The sequence below is a fragment of the Anser brachyrhynchus genome, assembly GCF_964034855.1.
Source record: "Anser brachyrhynchus genome assembly, chromosome: 2".
Taxonomy (NCBI): domain Eukaryota; kingdom Metazoa; phylum Chordata; class Aves; order Anseriformes; family Anatidae; genus Anser; species Anser brachyrhynchus.
In genome coordinates this window covers 17,276,044-17,295,606 of record NC_137695.1, presented here as the reverse complement: position 1 = coordinate 17,295,606, position 19,563 = coordinate 17,276,044, and the positions used below count along the sequence as shown (strand labels likewise).

Sequence of the window (19,563 nt, the reverse complement as noted above, 5' to 3'; positions counted from 1 at the left end):
GGAGCCAGAAAATTTGGATGAGAGGATGGGAATGCTGAGGCTGCCTGTTCCCTTCACTCTGCTCTCTGGCCTGGTTTTGCATCCATCTGTCTTCACAAAGGAAGAGGCCCTGGCAACTCCCAGAAGAGGTGGGATGTTGTAGACTGTTTTGCTAGTCCCCATGTATATTGGAAGAAAACCAAAATCCATTGACCAGCCCAGCTTGGCAGCACAACCGGAATGTTGCAATGAGATGATTAAGAAGTTTGATTGATTGATTTCAGTACAAGAACCAAGACTTGGCTCCTGTATGTTTGACTTCCCAAATCTGCTTGGACACAAGCTGGTCTCCGTCAAAATATTTCCTCTGTACCACAAACCCATGCCTAGCATTAAGAAAACATTTTTGTGGGAGAGCCATGAGTGGGATCTATCTGTTACCTGTTCATTTATGGGTCAAATGCAGTCATACTATAGCAGTTGGAAAGGGCACAAGGGTCTTCTATGGCTTTGGGCTATGCCAACAGCTGGTCGATGCTCAGGTTGAGTAAAACCGCACCCAAATTTCTGAGGAATCATGGAAATAGATCTCATAATTTTAGCTGAGAATAGGAGAAAGTTGTTTCTGGGATCTGGGGAGTTTCAGACAGTAGGAAATGGCCTTCACTCTGCACAGCCCAGTATGGTATAAAACAAGTCGCACACACACCAACAGATGCACTGCAAAAGGAAGGAAGAAGCTGCTGTGGTAAGTAGGTATCTTAGCTTGATTATTCCATTTGAGCCTGTCCCTGCAGCAGCATAACATATGAGATGAATTAACTTTTCTGAAATTCCCTCTCTCATTTGCTCTTTTAAGGGAACATCAGAAGCATGCATTGAGTCATGAATTTTGGGGTAGATTTTCTAACGTAAGCATGCTGACCCCTCATACCCATTTGACTTTACCTAAGTTACCCCTAGGTGACATCTCTGCAAGCTCCCTTTGCTTTTCTGTCCCCTTCCCCCCAGCAGTCTGCCTCAACCCACAGACAGAGCTCAACGTGTCCCAGGTCCCGCAGCAGAGGTGACTGAGCAGCACTGCTGGGGACCATGGAGGAGTGCAGATGCCCATTACTTTGAGACTTGATGATCTTAGAGGTCTTTTCCAACCTAAATGATTCTGTGATTACAGAGTACTTTCAGTGGTATGTTCAAGCCAAAAAAAACAATAATACTGATTCTGGTGATGTAGAAAAAAAAGTGGAGACTTGACAGAGCCTCCTTACTTAAATATGTACAATCATTTATTTCAATGTTGAGGTGACATTGAGATAAAAAAAAGGAATAAATGACTTTTTTTTTTTTTTCTTTTCAATAATTTTAGAGCATCAGCTTTACATTCCCAACACTGATTGGGAATGACCCTTTTTGGTAAGCTTGACACTTGGCCACCTCTCTACCGTTGGACAGGTTTTAAGGCATAACCTTAATCTTAACCCAGTCCTCCTGGAACTGGAAAAATCTGGTGGCCTCAAGTAGAGCAAAACAGGAACTGTCTGAAGAACTGACTGAAAAGAAAAAGGGAAGCATAACTACTATTTCTTTTGTGATGTCTGACCCAGGAAGAACCAACCGCATTGTCTCTTCAGGGATATTGAAGATAGACAATATGTGTTCAACTGAATAGCTGAAGCAGAGTAACTTGTTGACTCAGACAAAGCCTTTTACCAGCTTCTTTTTGAATGTTAGTGTTTTTATTGTCTAATATATATACTAAAAAACTGATGGTATGCTTGCCAAGAATCTATCTATAGAATTGGTGTAGTTAGTCCAATTTCTGTTGTGAGACAAGCTGCTCTGGCAGCTAGAAACTATACACTTGCTCAGAAACAGACGGAGGGTTGCAGCTCTGTTGCTCCTCCTCTTCACCTGCTTTGAGACTTTCTTATTTAGTCTTTCCAGACTCTGAGAAAACTGGTCTGACTGACCTGAGTTTTTAAGGAATCCTAGCACAGCCACATAATCCTTCCAGCCAGAGCCATCTGCTGTTGTTTCTCTAAACATGTCAGTTTAATTAGAGGTAGCATCTCTGCCCTCTTTCTGCAATTTAATAAGAGAGCAGGGTGCTGGGGGAGGGTGTGTGAACCCTCATCACCAGCAACTGTGAGTGAATAGGGGGCAATGAAGGGGAGTTTCACAGGGATAAAGCCTGGGGAGCTGGCTGGATCACAGTCTGCAAGGCAGAAATGGTGAAACACAATGCTGCAAGAAGTGAGACCTTCCTTGACCTGCAGCCATGAGGCCAGGTCCACGTTGTCACCACAAACACGCATTCTGCTGAGGGTAGGGAGAACATCATCACCCAGCGTGAAGAGTAGTGATGGGGAAATTTCTTTAAAAGCAGCCTGCAAGAGCTGTGAGCAAAGGTCAGATGTAGACAGGTCCATCTTCTACAGACCCTGACGGGGTGGATGTGAAAACCTCCAAAAGCAAAAGCCAGGACACTGAAGTTTTGCACCAACATCACTAATGAGAGAGGAAATGGCTGCACTGCAAAGGGAGAGCAGTTGCTGGTTTGGTGATGGTGTCTGTTGCTTAGCAGGGAAGACTAAACAGATCGTTGCATGAATGCAAAGCAAAGACCAAACATCATTGATATAGAAGGAAAATCCATGCACCTTAACTTCTGTGTGATTTATGGCTGTTACACTGAAGAAGCAAAGGATGGGGTCTGGAGTCCTACCGCTGCTTTCACGGCGATTACTGGCTCTGCCAATGATGACAAAAGGGAGAAGGAGGAAGGAGGACTGCTGTGACTGCATGTGTTTCTGCAGACTGCCAAGCCAGGAAAATGGGTGGACCAGATTGCCTTTCAGCAACCAGCAGCAGCATCCAAAGCACAGAGCATGATGGTCATGGAGGGCTATAATCATCTACACGTCTGCTGGGAAAGGATGAGCTGGATGCGGAGTGGCAAGAAACTCCAGCTTTTGTTGCCATGAGTTTCATGCATATCTTTGCATATTTATAACTGTATGAATCAGATGGAAAATTATTTTTTCACCTTCTTTATGTATGTATAAAGTAATTAAAAAAGAAAGGTTTGAGTCTAACCAGTAGAGCAAAACAAGTTGACTGCAAAGATAAAATGTAATGTTTGCACTGCTCAGAAACAAAAAGTGAAAGAAGGGCGAACTAAAGACAGAAGGCTGGTATAAAATCAGAATTAGGAGGTAATTTTAGGGTGGAAAACAAAAAGGAAAAAAAAAAGTTAAGCAGAAGCAGTAATTCCTTTACTTTAAAAAAAAAAAGTGCCAAGAGTACCAATGAAAGTGGTTTCAGCATGGATGAACAGAAAAAGCAGTAAGGCAGGATACTGAATAATGCATGATCTCTTCTTTCATAAGGTGGGAGTGCAGGGGAAGTGAAAAGTAGTCACCGGTCACCGGTGGGGTTTCCATCAAACGCGGCTGATGCCTTGTGCCACTGCTCTTCCCAGACTGCCCCTCCAGCCAGCAGTCTCCTCCTGTGAAGACGTTTGGACTGCCTTAATTAGACAGCTGCTCTGAAACGTCCTCTAGAGGAGCCTCTGTCTTTGCAACGGGGAGATTAGCTCCTTCATTAGGGAGAGTTTTTCAGGGTATATTTCAGTGTATTGCGGAACAGCAGCAAGCTCAGGTGTATAAACCAACTTCTGGGTTGCAAGACACGCAAAATCAGGCAAGGAGGTTGGACATAGTGACCTTCTAAGGTCTTCCCTAGCCCTATTTCACCATGGTTGTTTTTTTTTTTTTTTGTTGTTGTTTTTTTTTTTGGTATCAACCATTACTTTTATTTTTCCTTGTTTCTGAAGTGATAATGGATGTCAGGATACTTTATTGCTGCCTGCAGCTCTTTTCTTGTCGTTTCCAGATGATTATAAATGAACTTCCAACATCCGTACAATTTGATAGCTTCAATTTTGGATGCTGAACAAGTCTCACACATTATTTTATGTACTGGAGCAGGAATCCAATGTGGGGCAGGGCAGCACTTCGTATAATTGAATGCTTTCTGAAGTTGGCTTGGGAAATAGAGTTCATTCCTTTCCTCTTGTGCTTAAGGGGTCAAATAAGATGGTATTTGATGACTTCCACAGGGATATGTTTAATATTTCCTAACACTTTTCTGGTAAGGGCACTGTTCAAGAAAAAGTCAGAAGAGAAGGTCTTGTGTATTGAGCTCTGCCGGGTTCCTGTAGTTTCTGTAGTACAACACTGCTCGCAATATACTGCTTTCTGCTGGGGGAAAACAATCTGTTGAATTCAGTGTGACTTTTCTAGCAGGGATAATTTCATGAGTGTTACTGCTGGGCGTGGAAATGCACTGAACCATTCTGGCTGCAGGTGCTGCACGGCTTCTACCGGGGACTCGCTCAGCTTCCCACGTCTGCCACGTTCAGACCTGGTTTGGAGCTGCCACTCTTTGGTAACGCATAGGACCGCTTCTGTGGCCAACGGGAGCTTAGCACCACTAAATTCCCTCGATGAGCCCTAGTCTTAATTGTTAAGGTTGGAAGAAATGAGAAAGCTTGTGAAGGGGTTTTTGTGCTTTCTGCATCGGCTGTAGGATTGTTGTTGGTAACGGTCCAGTGAAGTTTAATATAAGAGCCATGAGGACTGGTGACAGAACTACGTGTTTCGCAATTTATAGAGAATCAATTGCCATTTATTTCACTTGCTTCAGAGCTGGCATACTTCTATTCAGGATTGTCACCCACACCACAGCTGAGAAGGCGCAGGTCTTTTAAACAAATATCATGCAAATTGATCATTTTGGCTGTTTTTCGTACTGCGCTTTGGGGGATCTTCTGGAAGAAACATGCTTTATAAGCAGAGGGTATCTCCTGACACGTTATTTGCTAGTCCCCTTTGGATGTTGGTGGGAAGTCATTGCATACCATGGCGTTTTTAAGGAATCTGTGCTGAGGGAGTCTGAGGCAGCTGTGCAATTTTAAGGATTAAGGTAGGACCCTGGCACTGTATCCATCTCCAGATTTCTGACAACCCCTTCTTTCAACACAAATGAAGTAAATCCCTGACACAAATGTAGTGTGGAGGGCTGCTCCAGATGTGCCAGCAGAGAGGGGAAGGAACGTTCTTTCTGAGAGAGCCGCGTCATTTGTGCTTTATTAATTATGTCAGTGAAATCAGAAAGGAAAAACCTCGTTCAGCCATGGTGAGATAGATACTCCTCGTCCAAGTGTTGCTGCAGGATGGTCAGGAATGGAGCACACCATGGGCAGACTTGTTTTTGGGGCAGAGTGAAAACTCCTGACCTTGGCATCGTGGAAACAATGATCCATTTCTGGAGTGAGGTACCAGGTTTGGGGAAGGAAAGTACAAGGATGTGGAGGGTCCCTTTCTGCAGAGAGGGGTCCTGACAGCCCCTTCCTGCACAGGGGTCTTGCCCCCGCAGAGCTGCTGCCTCCTGCTCCTCAGACTTCAGGTGCATCTTGGCCCCTCTCTCCGTGCTCCCTGCAGCTGCCCCTCACTCCCAGCTCCTCCCAGAACCTCAGCAGTCCCAGCTGGACTCGCCAGGAGAGGATAGCGAGGACAATTTTTCATGTGTGGATGTTTGGCGATGCCAGTGTCTGTCAGCCAGCATCTGCTTGGCCTTCATTACCGCATCTCTTTTTCCTGGCACATCACACCGTGTCCACCAGCACAGTGCTGGGGCCAGCTTCACTCACCACGGGGCTTGCGTTCAGATCCACTTGCTGCTTTCCACTCCGGTGGCCTGTTTCTTGGGCTTCCTCCCACTGCCTTCTCAGGCTCCTCTCCATTTGGGCTGTCCTCACTCTGCTTCGCCTCAGTCAGCAGCTTGGTACATCTTCCCTTTGCTCCTTCCTTGCCTCAGGTGTAAATACAGGGGGAAATAGTGTGAGGGAGAGGAGAGGCACAGGTGAGCTTGTGAACTGTCCTTTGTCCTCGGTGGCTGCTTGGTCATGCATGTGGCACAAAGTCTTCATGAACTCCAGGCTGGAGCTGATGAGAAAGGGAAAAGGCCATCTTGGCTGTGCAACAAAAGCACACCGATGAGATCAGTGTGACCGTTCATAGGAAATGCTCCTCCGTGACGTCCTTGGAAAGCTTTCCTGCCACGGGTGATGTTTGTGGTGCAAATACCTGCTTTCATTCTCAGCTCCTCACCGTTTGCCACTGCTGCAATACTTTCATCCCTTTTCCTGGTCCCTATGCCCAGAGTGGGAGCACAGCCAAGCCTGGCCCTGAGCAGGAGCCTGGAGCTGAGTGGAGAGGGTCCAGGGAGGGAGAGGAGGAGGAGGAGGAAGGGGAAGAGGAGGAGGCAGGATCAGCAGGCAGGATGTGCACATCCACATCTCCAGCGGGCTCAAGCCGTGCCTCCTGCTACTGGGAATAGAGGCACTTCAGTTGGCGTTTGCATCAAAAATGAACTGATGTCTTAATTCGAGGGCTTCAGGAAGGGCAAAGGGATCCAGCCAAACAAAACGGTCCTGGCTGGCGGTGACGGGAGGCAGAGCTGATGCCAGCGCTCCCCTCGCCTGGGAAGGAGCAGCTCGAAGCATGGCCTCGGGCAGCAGCAGAGCCCCGACCTCCTCCCCTCCTCACGCAGAGGGCTTTGTTTATGGGAATGCAGTTAAGATGAATGTAAACGGTTTGTTTAGAAATGCAAGTATCTGGGGCTAACGATGGGAATACTAACTAAGGCAGATTGTTGTGTCTGATTTCTGTCACGATAATAGCTGGTCGCTAAATGTCCGGCAGCAGTTTTGTTTGTTTGGCTTCTAATGCCAGCCCTTCTGTTACTTACATTGCTAGAAAAGGATGAGTTTAAAATCTGTGCCTGGGAGGGAAAAACACATTCTTTGGTATGTTATCAGTCCTCCTGCCAGGCTCCCTGAGCAGAGCTGAAGATGCTGCACACCTAACTTAATGTCAGGCTCGGACTGACATTTACAGAGTGACTTTACAGAGACTTGCCTAGTTTCGTTTCACTAGGGCTCTGATAGTGAAGACAAGAGAACCAGGTGACGGCAGGATTGATTGAAAGAGGAGGCAGCCACAGCTCTGCCCCTCTGTGCCTGCTCCTCTCTGCCGGAGGCGATGAAGGCACGGCAGGGCGGCGAGCCAGCCTACACGCAGCCTGCTGTGTGTCTGCTGAGGGCCACGTTTCAGCCCCACCAGTGCTCGTGGGAGATGGGAGCTCCCAGACTGCGACCAGGCCGCTCTCACGACCTGCCTTTTATAAGTTCGTTGTGTGTGTAAACAAAAAGGAGAAGTAATATGTGAAGGCAAACTGGCCCCTCCCGGACGCGTGGCAGCAGCGGGCACGGAGCGGCAGCACAGCGCTGGGGGCAGGCCGGAGTGGCAGCAGGCCTACGGGAAGGCTTAATGTCCTCCTCTGCGTTATAGAGCGGGGCCATTCTCCTACTCCGTGGCTTCTTGGCTTCGCTTTTAGTCCTGTGTAACTCCGATGTGGCTTGCAGTCTTCCCTTCAGTGGTTATGAAAATGCCAGGGCCCAGCTTCTTCCCATTGCAGGACGACCAGCTCTCTGAACTCGCCTCTCCTGCCCCCTCGCTGCCTCGTAGCCCCGGTCTGTGAGGAATCTGAGTTTCTGTTCCACTTTTTTTCCACTTTCAGCCAAGGCTCTGCAGCCCTCTGCTGACCCTTTCCTCTGCCTGGGCTGCCTTTGGTCTCACATTGCTCCTGCAGGCATCTTGAGATGTCTCTGGCAAGAGCTCTGCATCCCTCCCGTCCACCTGGGATTATCCTCGCCATCAGAGGGTGGTGGGGACTGTGCCAAACCTTCTCCTTGGGTGCTCAGTGCCAGGCTGTGGGTGGCAGGGAAGGGTGATCCCTCCTGCAGCCCCTGCCGCAAGGGTGGGTGTCCCTCGGCAGGGCTGGCAGAAAGCCAAGGATGTGACCACCTCCACCCTCCCTGGTTAAGCCCACCGGAGATGGTGAGTTTGGGCCTTCAGACACTGCCCTACCTGGCAGCTGGGGCGTTCAATGCCACCAACCTGCCGTGCATCTGCCAGAGCTCACTGCAGCTCCATTTATCCTATTAATTCCCCTCTTTACAGTTTTCTAACTCCCAGTTGCCAGAAACACCCGCTGCCCCTGATGTAGCTACTGCCCCTGCCCCAGTGTCAGAGCAGGGAAGGCTCCACGCTCGCACGGAGCACACCTCCACTGGTGCTCCACTGGTGCTGGCCCACAGCCTCCACTAGCACGCAGCTCCTCGGGTCCCCTTACAAAGCTCGTCCCTTCTGCGTGTCTTATTAAAGTGAGCATTGAGGTTTTATTCTTACTGTGTGTCTGCGTTTAGATGACAAGATGACTTCTTTTGCAAGGAGCTCAGGCAGAATTATTAAGGCCTTCACAGGATATGTATAAGTATGTTCCTTGCTCTGAGATCTAGCTCTGCATTCGGCCTTTTTTACAGCAATTGCACATGCCTGTCAGAACTGGAGTTTGGTGTAAGCTGGTAAAGCACTGTCTCCTCGAGCAGCTGGGACTCTGATCTATTATAATGTATGGAGGCTTTCCCGACTGCCATTGACTGCCTTGTCTCTGGCGTTTGGCTCTGAAATATGTGGCTCAGAAAATAAGAGGTTGAGTAATAAATATTGACTAATACCGAATAACGTATAACCGGAGAGAGTCTTTATCTGGATCAAAAGCTTTTAGACCTGCGGTTGTGGAGGGGCTGCTGACGATATTTACTTGCAAGACCAGAGAAGACCCTTGCACAGCCCCTTGTCCCTGCACTCTGCAGAGCATCCCTGGTTTTGGCTACTCGGTGTAAGTCTTCCAAGGGACTGACTCTGACTCCGCTCAGACTTCGTGAGCTCTCTCTCGTGTGTGTAAATACGAGCCTGAGAGGCCTCCTTTAAAAGGCAGTTGCCAATTTTTATTTATTTTTTTGTGAGAGGCTGTGGTTTGACTGTCCTCCATGCCTATTTCTCCAGATGTCCTGTCTCCAAACTGTACCTTGCTATAAGCTATGTTACTTACACCGTACTTTCTGTCCAGTTACAATGATGCTCAATTTTCATTTTTTTTTCTTTTTTTTTTTTGGCTATGTCATGACTCCAGAGCTAACTCCCCTCTCCTGAGCGCATGCTATCCTGTGCCAGGACATAACTAATAGTTTCTCCCACTCGAGATCTAAAGAGAATTCCTAATATTTGCCGTGCCTTATCACTAGGCACCCGATAACTCGGATCTGCTGGGTGGTGCCTGGCTTTTGGGGTACAGTTTATGGATCCTGACAGGTAACACCTTCACGCGGATGTTTCCCGAGGTGGTGGCTGAACCCTGCCCGTTTACTCCTGCCTGCAGCTCTCGGGCCGGTGCAGGAGCTGCTGCCAGCCGGGGCTGGTCCTGAATCCCAAGCATCCCAAGCACCCCACCAGCAGCAGCAGCGGCAGCAGCAGCAGCAGCGCCGTTTCCCCTCTCCCTGCCCGGTTCCGTGCCTGCCGGGACCCGCTCGGCCAGCAGGGGGCAAGAGGCACCCGCTGTGGGGACGGGGCCGGGTTCAGGGCCAGGAACGGGGCCGGGGCGCTGCCTCCTGCCCGGAGCCACCGTTTGAGCCCCGGCAGCGTTAGGAGTCCAAAGGAGGGTTCACAAGCCCGGTGCCGGAGCCTTGCAGAGCCTCCTTTCCACCCGAGCTGGGAGAGCATCCCTGCGCTCCGGGGGAAGGTGCACTTTCTCCCCCCCCCCCCAATCTGTAGGAAACCCCTAATGGAAATTTCTCTAATGGGAAGGGAAAAGAGGAGGCTGTGACCCCCAGCTCGGTCCAAGCTCCGATCTTCTCCAAAGCTCGGGAGCTGCCAGCACGGGAGGGACCCCCCCAGGAGCAGCCAGGCTGGGGCTGGGCTGCGGCACAGGGCAGGGCTGCGTGCGGGCTGTCGGCACCGGGCAGCTGGGCTCGGGCTGTCTCCTCCCTGCGTGTCTCGGTTTGTATTGAATGATGCTAAGCAGGGCTGGAGCTGGCGCCTCGGCCTCATTACCTTCAATTACAATAATTGTTGCCTCTCTCCAGTGTTTTGCATTTCTCCCTGGGGGGAATCTCTCTGCTGCTTCTTTTCCAGCCTCGCTCCAGCTTCCCCCTATCGATTGAATCGCTCTGGCCCCCCCGCTCCTAGCAGCGATGCCTCCAGGAGGATAAATGCAAATCGTCCTATTGATTGGGAGGAGCAGGAGGAGTGCAGCTCGTCTGGGGAGGAGGGGGAAGGATTGGTTTTAAATGGAAAAAGTAAACTGATGAGCATCTCAGCAAACGCTTCATATTCTGGGGCCCCTAAACAGCGTCTCTTTCTCATGCCATATGTCTGGGGGATGCAGATGGGTGACACGGGCACGGAGAAGAGGATCCTGTGAAGCACACACTGGCCTTGCTTTGCATCTATTCTACGTGACCAGGTATCACCGAGCATCTCTGGAAAGCAGCTCCCCTCCTGCAGTTCGCAGGTCACCAGGTTTCACTGGGGACATGCTAATTGCTGCTGAAAGTGAGCAGGCCTCCGTCCGCCCCTTTGAACTGCCCCAGTTATGGGGGATAAAGCTGCCTGGGAGTTTTCCACCTGCGGGAACCTGCTCGGCAGCCTGTCTGTCACCGGGGAGCGGCTGGGGAAGGAGCCAAGCTTTGGGCTCTGCGTAGTCTCAGCTCCTGACACGGCTACTTGATTCACTAAACCCATGGCCAGCCCCAGAAGTGGGAAGCCAAAGCCAAGGAATCATATTATGTTCCCTGCCCCCTGGGCTTTACATTGAGCATAGCTACGCTAGCTTAAGCCTTAATTATTTTTTAAAGGCAATAATCAGCATAAGTAAAGGCAATTCAGTAGAATTATCTTGTGTGTATCATGTCCCAAATGCTAGCGAAATAAGTGGGAAAAGAAAGGTGTTGGTTGGCTAGTGCTAAGTGGTTAACAAAAAACACCACTCTGATTCATGTTGCTCCAAAAATGCTTTAAAGAGTCCCAGTGCTTTTTTCCTTCGTGTCATTTGCAAACGAGAAATTCCCTGTCGTAATTTCAAGGTGCAAAAAAAGAATGGGTATGGTATGTGAACATTGCTTTTGACACCAAGTTGAAAGGGGTGACATGCAGTAGTGGTCTTTCCATGCTGGTGAAAGCATTGTGTTACGTGAGCAGTGTTAGCAAAAGTCAGCATGCATGTGCAAACATCCCAGGGTGCAAATGCTGAGCTCCCCAAGGAGCACGAGTTTCCCCAGGACAGGGCTGCTGTGATAATGCCCTGACTGGAGACGCAAGTAGGATAGATTTCCAAACTGCACTTGTTATCCATTTCTTTGTTCCCCTCCTTTTTTTTTTTTTTTTTTTTTTTTTTTAAGGGAGGAGTGGGTTGCTGGAAGCGTTCGAACAAGCAGATACTATTATGTTAATGCGGGTTTTGTTTGATAGAGGCAGGCTGAGTGGTTACATCCAAACATTTGGGGGAAATGGTGGCAAGTTGCCAGCATGCCAGGCAAGTTTATAGAAGAGCGAGGAATTTGTGATTACGTTCAAAGCTGCCAGATGAAGGAATTGCTTCTCACTCACTGCAAGCCATGTTTCTAGGGGTGGTTGCTTAAACCAGGAGCACCTGCAAGCTGAGGTTTCAACCCATTTCAGTCAGTTTTGCAGGTGTGTTGCTGCTGTCGATAACTGCATGGTATGCAGCATCAGCTGGGACAGGAGTTGATGCTGATTCATGTACAAAAAGAGAGGAAACGTGTGAGAGAAGCGATACAAAGGGAGGAGGTTGATTTTTCTGGAGCCGGTTTCCCAGAGCCAGAGAGGAGTTTTGCTCTTGTTCAAATGTGCTCAGAAAGTGCTGCCAGCTCAGCCTCTGTCTTGGCTTGTCTTTGTTTTCCTCCTAGATCTAGGAAAGACCTAATCCCTCACGCCAGTCGTGCTCTGGTGCCTGTAGTGGGTCTGTCAAGCACGTGGAGCTTCCAGAGGCTTGGGATTTCAGCGGGGGGTTTTCACCAGCTGGCGATGGGAGGGAGACGCTTGCATGGCTGTGCTGCTCACATACTCCTGGTGAAAAATGGTTGGCCTTCTCCTGAACGTGTTTGCCCAAGTAGGGGACAGCATGCCCTAGCTGAACAGCTGCCTGCCTGCTGGGAGAGGTCTGGGTTTGGAGCAGTTCAGGGCTCACTCAAACTGGTCTTCAAGGACTTATCAGAGCCCTCTCAGCAGTCCTCTTGGCAGAAAGCTGGCAACTGATGGCCTATGAAATGGAGTAAGAGAACCAAAACAGCATTCAAGTCATGTCTTTGGATGGAGCTCTTCTTTTTGGTCAGGAATTTCATCTTCTTAGAATCAGTGACACAGTCTTGAGCTGAGGCAGAAGGGAATGCACTCATTTGAGATGATTCCCTAGGCAGTGCCTTTCTCTGAGGTGTCCAGAGGCTGGTTTTGCAACTGGGTCCTTTGTTTGTGATGGTTTCAAAGGGCTTCGCTGTACCTGGGGGAGCGGGTGGGAGAGCACAGCCCCATGCCCCTTGGGCCACACAGTCCCTACAAGTGGAGTCCCTGGTCTGCTGTCCCATGGCTGCCAGAGACGTATCCTGCAGCCTCAGGCTCCCGAGACTTTCCTTGCTGGTTCCCTGTCTTTATTATCCCGCATTCCTTCTGGTTGCAGAACATGCTGTTATTGCTTTGTGCTGGGGCTGTCTCCTGTCCTTTTCTTACAGGCCAATCTGGCCCTGTTTGCTCTTGCCTCTGAAACAAAAGCAAATTAGCGCCGCAAAAGCTGAATTATTTTGTTTGCGTTGTGGTCTGCCAGAGGACCCCACGCGATCCTCGCGCAGCTCCTACGCAGAGCAACGGCAGTTCTTGTGGGTAAGGGGATGTGGGAAGGCAGTCAGACCCCCTGAAACCCCAGTTTGATCAACAGATTACCCCCAAAGGGTATTTAAATTTGTGGCTTTGTCAGGCACAAGGTTGGGGAGTGATCCCTACGGGCCCCCTGTTCCCCGTGGTGCTTCGAGTCAGCCTGTAGCATGCAGAATTTACCCATTTTTTACAGTAAATTGTAGATCACAATTCAGGCTTGACAGCTGTCAATGAAATTTGCTGCTGAAAACTGATTTCAAGCACATTGCCTTCTAGTTAGTCTGCCCGCGTTCCCTTGGACAGGATGTTTATAATATTCAGGGAGTCTCTCATGTTACTTAGTGCAGTAATGTGGCTCCACGAATAAAAGCCATTTCCAGTCTGTTGGTATCACATGTAACAAATGAGATCTGCTAAATGCACTTGTCACTAGTGGTAGGAATAGAAGGAACGATGACTGCAGACTTGCACATGTTGCTGTAATGATTATAAATTATAATGAATGATATTTTCGTATGTTTGCAAATGAGTGTCTGATAGCCAGTGCCAGAGTGGGAGATATGGCTTGGCTGATCTTGCTGTTTTTGTAATTTCTAAATAGAAACAAGAATTAGAAAATTACTTTGTGGTGGAGTGCAAATATGTATAACGTAAGTGTAAAGACTGCGGTGCAGCACACGTGTGTCTATCTTATACATATGCAAATTGCAAGACTCGCAGTAAAACCATTATAACGTGTGATGGCATCAGCACTAATTAGCCTGAGATCCAGTCTGTTCCTCTCTGCCAAAGTAAACTGGAGTTATCTCAATCTCAGACTCATATTTCCTCCTTTCTCTTTCAGGGGAGGAATGTCTCTGTCACAAGGTATTATATCCCAGATAGAAAACATCTTGAAAGACTCACAAAACATTTCAAATTAAGATTGTAAAGCAATTTTTGCTATTAATTTATTATCTACACGCCATCCCACAGCATTAATATTAGCTGCGGACCCAAATATTTAAAGCATTTTGCCCATAAATGGGAAACAGTTGGTGTGCAAATACTGTAGAAATCAAGGCTTATAAAACATAATGAGAAGAGAAAGTAGAAAACTAAATTAGCAAAGAAATGTTAACTATGGGGCACATTGTTTTCAGGATTAGTGTGTGAAGAAAAGCTCTCCAGGCTCGACGAGACCTCGAGGAGCTCTTTCTGGCTGTGGCAGTGTCTGGTGATGGAGCATCGCCTCCTGCTCCCATTCCCAACAGCAGCTTCCCAAAAGGGAGCGCTGGAAGGAGAAAAGAGGGTGTACTTTCAGGGGGCATCTGCCCGTGGCTGTCCCACGGGCCTGTGGTCGTGGCGTGGAGGTGACAGCAGTGGGGTGACACCAGGAGCCCCACAGAGCATCCCAGGCCGTGGGAGTCGGGCACGAGTGTGGGTGTTGTTTGTTTTTTTAAATTCATAACCGTGGAAAAAAGGCTGTAACGAAGCTTCTGGCATCCATGGTGTTGCAACGCTTCTGCATCCTCACGTAGCCTTGAGTGTCGGAGCAGAAAGGCAGGGGAAGGGCGAGCAGCAATCACCTGCTGCAGGCCCCGTGGCAGCGCCATCAGCGCGGGGCAGCGAGCGCAGACGCGGGCTTCACCCCGCTTCCATTTCACCCCAGCCTTTCATCGCCAGGAAACCCTTCGGCCTCGTTGTTTATTCATCGAGCACAACTCTGCCAGACCTGCCAGGGGAGCCATGGGGTCGGCTGGGGGGAGCTCAGGGCTCCTCGCTGCCTTCGGAGCGGGACCACCGTGAGCAACCTGCCCGTGTCACCTCAGCGGGGGACCTGGGGCCGGGGTCTTGGGGTTTGGGGTTTGGGGGCTGAGGGCCCGGCGCTGCGGGATGGCGGCTGACTGAGGGCTGGCGGCTGACAGGGCTGGCGGCTGGCTGAGGGCTGAGGGCTCCATGCCCGGCCTCCGCCGCCCGGGGGCGCCGCGGGCGGGCTCCCGAAGCCGGGGCGGCCCCGCGGCGCTCCCCGCCCGCCTCGCAGCGGCGCCGCCAAGGGGGCGGTGCGGGGGGCGGCCCGGCCCGGCCCGGCGCCGCCGGTATTTACGGGGCCGGGAGGCGCCGCCGTGTCAGTGAGCAGCTGCCGCCGCCGCTGCAGTGCCCGCAGCCGGGGAACGGGGCCGCCCCTCGGGCGAGCGAGCGGCTCCTCGGCGGAGGGGAGGCTGTGGCGGCGCGGCGGGGCGGGTAAATGGATCGCCATTCCAGCTACATCTTCGTCTGGCTGCAACTGGAGCTGTGCGCCATGGCCGTGCTGCTCACCAGAGGTGAGGCGGGCGGCTGAGGGGAGAGACCCTCGGGGGGGGCTCGGTCCTGCCCAGGGGTCGTCCCCCCCCCCCCCGGCTGCCGGCTCCCTGCCCCTGCCGGGGGGGAGCCGGAGGCTCGGGCGGCCGGGGAAGGGGAGGCTGTAATTAAGGCGAAATTGCAGCGTGCCGGGGGGAGCCGCCTGGCCCCATCAAAGCGGGCAGAGCAGGGAGCGACTGAGTGATGGGAAGTCGGAGATACTGAAACTATGCGCCTGATAATGATATAATTAGGGGATCACAGGCTTCTGGCTGCCGTCGACTTCAAAAGGCTCCGAGAGAAGCCTGCAGTCTCTCCTGTAGCCATCTTGACTAAAAGCAGACATTTTTCTTTAATAGCTACATACAGTAACAAGAAAGAGGAGGGAACAGAAGGGCATTGTTCGCGGTTTCAAAATCCTAAATACCCTTCCTGGCCTTTTCGCGTAGCGCAGGAAGAAACTTTATGAATTGACAGCAATACAGTCGTACAGAGTCCGTTCTGTTTGGCCGAAAACGTGGCTTTAATTAAAAAGCGGTTGCAATAACCTGATGACGAGCCTGTCAGATTTTGTTTGTAAGACTGTCTTGGGTCCATAAAGCGCAGGATTTTGAGCGGGGCTGTTTAAACAGCGAGCGTGGAAGTGCGCGTATTGTTTCCCTTCCCTCCCGTGCTGTGCCCAGGCTGTCAGCTCTGGCGGGGTTCCTCGTCTGCATCTTATTTTTAACTCCCTCACAGTGAGAAAAATGACCCAAAAAAATCGCTTTTTCAGAGAGCGCGGGGGGCGTGTGGAGCCGCGCATGAAATGCTCCGAGAATGGCTGTTGCCAACCACAAACACAATGATGCTTTTCCATAGCGCGCTGGATGGGGAATGTGTGTGAATTCGAGAAAAATTAGGTTACTTGCTCTGCAAAAGCCCGAGGGAATTAGCGCAGACTGGAGACAGTGAGCCACTCCATCATTTGGCTTCTATTAAGCGCAGTTATTAAAGAGCAGCGGGAACTTCAAGGCCTGGAGCCTGCGGTGGCGTTTGGGGGAGGTGTTGAGGTGGCCCGGGAGGGCACCCCAACCTGGCTGGGGGCTCCCCAGCGTCCTGCAGGGCGCCTCTTGGAGGGCGTCGCAAGAAGGGGTGGCACGGGGAAGCCTGTAGATTTATTTTTGCAATCCCCCCCCAAAAAAAATCAACGTAGAAGACGCTCTGTCTTGTAGAAGAAAGCTTTGACAATCCAGTTGACTTTTAAAGCCTTAGTGCCATTCTGATGGCAAGTACGCCAGCACATCAGTAGTTTGAGTCCCGTCTTTTTAAGGATAACTCCAAAAATCCGCCTTCCTCCTAGACCTTGGGTTGACGGCACGCTCAAGTAGGTTTGAGTTGCAACTTGCCTAGAAAGAGTAAGTTTTCCCTACAGCACGGGATGTGCATAATTCGTACCAGAGCGGTTTGGAGAGCACAAAATGAAGAGTTTTATGAAGGGAACTTTTTATCGCTTCCTTCAGAAATTTTTGAGGTTTCCTGAGAGATTTTTCATAGAGCCAGTAGAGGATTTTCAGTCTAAGTGTTTCCCTTTTTGACCGCATGTTGGATTTCATGCGAAATTGCAGAGGGGGGCTGCGGAGGGTGTCTGACTTCTTGCCTCGTAATTTCACTCCATTTAGTAACTTCACGATCAGGGTTGAAAGACACAGACTCTGGCAAACTAATTAATTGTAAGCTGCACTGTCTCCATTTTTTAATACTGATTTTAAAAAAAAAGTGCAGTTTTGCATGAATGATTACTTTTTAAAAAAAAAAAAAGAATTTCTCTCTTTCTGGAGAAGTTACAAATAGTTGCCCAGTTTCACACAGTAAAAACCTTCCTGACTGAGAGATTTTAGATGGTAATGGTTTCTAGCTAATAGCTTTATAAGGTGTTAGTTAAACCTTTTAAATTTTGGCACAGTACTGAGAGGTAATAAACAATTCAGCAGTTCCGATTTTTTTTTTTTGTCACACAAATATTTAAACCTAGAGTTTTTGTTGTGTGTTTATGGCCGATTAGAAGAAGCATTCCCTTTATAAAAATAGAATGCTGTTCCTGTAGTAACAGTTTAAAAGATAGATGTGACTTTCTTGGGGGACTGTAGGTGTGCTTTCTTTTAAAACTGGGATTTTACTTTAAATGTAGCTTAATGCAATTGGTGACAGTGAGTGGAAGTAGCTATAAAACGGTCTTGTTAGTTATTTACCTCGGGAAAAAATGCCACTTTGACCTTCCCGACCCCCCTCCCCCGGCCCCTGGCTCAGTGAAATGTACTTGCTTTAATTCAAAGGACTATAGCAGTAGTAATTAAAACAAGTGCCCCAAGGCTTTTGCTGGGATTAAGGTTACAAGGAAGTAGGCACTGTACAGTGATGGAAAGGAAACAACCCCCTGCTCCTCTGGATTTACAGTCTAGAGGAGTACCCCCAAACTGGCACTGAGTTTGATTGGCTGTGTTCTGCTTGTGGCTGATAGAGCGCCTGGCGAGGTGTTCCTAAAGGACCAAGTTCTTACCTTTATCTTGCACAATTTTTATTTTTTAGGTGAAATCAGATGCTACTGTGATGCTGCACACTGTGTTGCAACTGGCTATATGTGCAAATCTGAGCTTAGCGCCTGCTTTTCCAGACTGCTTGATCCTCAGAATACACATTCCCCACTTACTCACGGCTGCTTGGACTCTATTGCAAGCACAGCTGATATCTGCCAAGCTAAACAGGCACAAAACCACTCTGGCACCACCATGTCCACATTGGAATGCTGCCATGAAGATATGTGCAATTACAGAGGACTACATGATGTTTTGTCTCCTCCCAGGGGTGAGACTTCAGGTAGGGCGAAGAAGCTACAGTGAAATCTCTCTTGTGCCCTTCAGGCTGGTGCTGGTTGAGACCTTCAAGGTCTGCTATTGATTTTGTTGTTAATGTAAGTAGAGCCAGCAGAGGGAGAAGCGGGTGGCTGGGTGCAGGGGAGCATCTCAGCTGAGTAGCTCTTATGCCTGCATTAATATTAGAGGGCTGTCTTGCCTGTCTGCGTCATTCCTTCTTAAATCAGCTCTCAGGGTAAGAAATTCCATGCCATAAACACCCTTGGAAACTTCTTTCAATTTATAGGAGTATTTTCAGTACATGCTTAAGTGTGTAGCTGTGAATGTGTCCGCTTGTCAACGTGGACTTCCGGGGGGGAGTTGTTGATGCATAAGCTAACTGTTGATACTGAAATAAACCTCACTTCTTTCTCCCTTTGCAGGACAAGGGAGCAGATATCAACATGACAGCAAGAATCTCATCACCAAGGTGCAGGAACTGACCTCTTCAAAAGAATTATGGTTCAGGGCAGCTGTGATTGCTGTTCCTATAGCCGGTGGGCTGATCTTGGTGCTCCTTATCATGCTGGCCTTGCGGATGCTCAGGAGTGAAAATAAGAGACTGCAGGACCAACGGCAGCAAATGCTCTCCCGTTTGCACTATAGTTTTCATGGACATCATTCGAAAAAAGGGCAGGTGGCAAAATTGGACTTGGAATGCATGGTGCCTGTAACTGGTCATGAGAACTGCTGCATGACCTGTGATAAAATGAGACATTCAGACCTCAGCAATGATAAGATTCTTTCGCTAGTCCACTGGGGAATGTACAGCGGACATGGGAAGCTGGAATTTGTATGACCAATTATTTTTTAATCTGAGCTAAACTTACTCTCTGAACTCTTGAAGGCCTTTGGGTTCTGCTGGACAGGAGCACTTTATCTTGAAACAAAAACTCACAGATCATCTGAGAAACAAAGGACCTCTGCAAACAGAATCTTGGATATTTCTTCTGAAGGATTCCAAAAGTTGTCTTATTTGCACAGAGTAAAATACACTCAAATGTATTGTTTGCTTTAACGTTATGAAAGCAAAAATTAGAAGTTGTAAACACTGTCACCAGGGTTATCTGAACTGTAGGGAGCTGAGAATTGAGTTATAATAAACTGTATGCAAGCTCCTATGTTTCCTGACTTATTGTAAAGATTTTTTTAAATATATATATTTTGTCTGAAACTTGCTTGTGACTTCTTGTTTTGGGAAGCAGTTGGGATGGATTTTGGGTGGGGGAGTGTGTTGTGGGAATAAATCAGGGTGCTATGTGTGGTAATGCTGTGCATTAACAGATCCTGAAAAAGTCATCTATTTTCTTACTTGCTGAGGGAAACTGGGTAATTGTTACTGAACAAGAATGGCAGCTCTTCTTATTCAATACTATTCAACCCGTGTCCTCAATTCTTGGCTATTGCACTTTACTCATAATCAAGTTAATTCTTCTGCAGCTACATGATTGCTTTTTCTTCCTCTCTCCATACAAAATGTCAGAAAATATCTCCTAATTCTTTGTAGCTGATTTTTTTTTTGC

The 19,563-nt window shown here is 49.0% G+C and overlaps 1 protein-coding gene across 1 annotated transcript; it reads left to right on the top strand.

The window, feature by feature from the left end:
- Nucleotides 1–14,932: 14,932 nt before the first annotated feature.
- Nucleotides 14,933–19,214, top strand: BAMBI (BMP and activin membrane bound inhibitor). The gene is made up of 3 exons (XM_080583365.1): nt 14,933–15,136; nt 17,718–18,005; nt 18,424–19,214. The coding sequence occupies exons 1-3, from the start codon at nt 15,061–15,063 to the stop codon at nt 18,837–18,839; spliced, it is 780 nt and encodes a 259-aa protein (XP_080439491.1). The 5' UTR covers nt 14,933–15,060; the 3' UTR covers nt 18,840–19,214.
- The last annotated feature ends 349 nt before the right edge of the window (nt 19,215–19,563 follow it).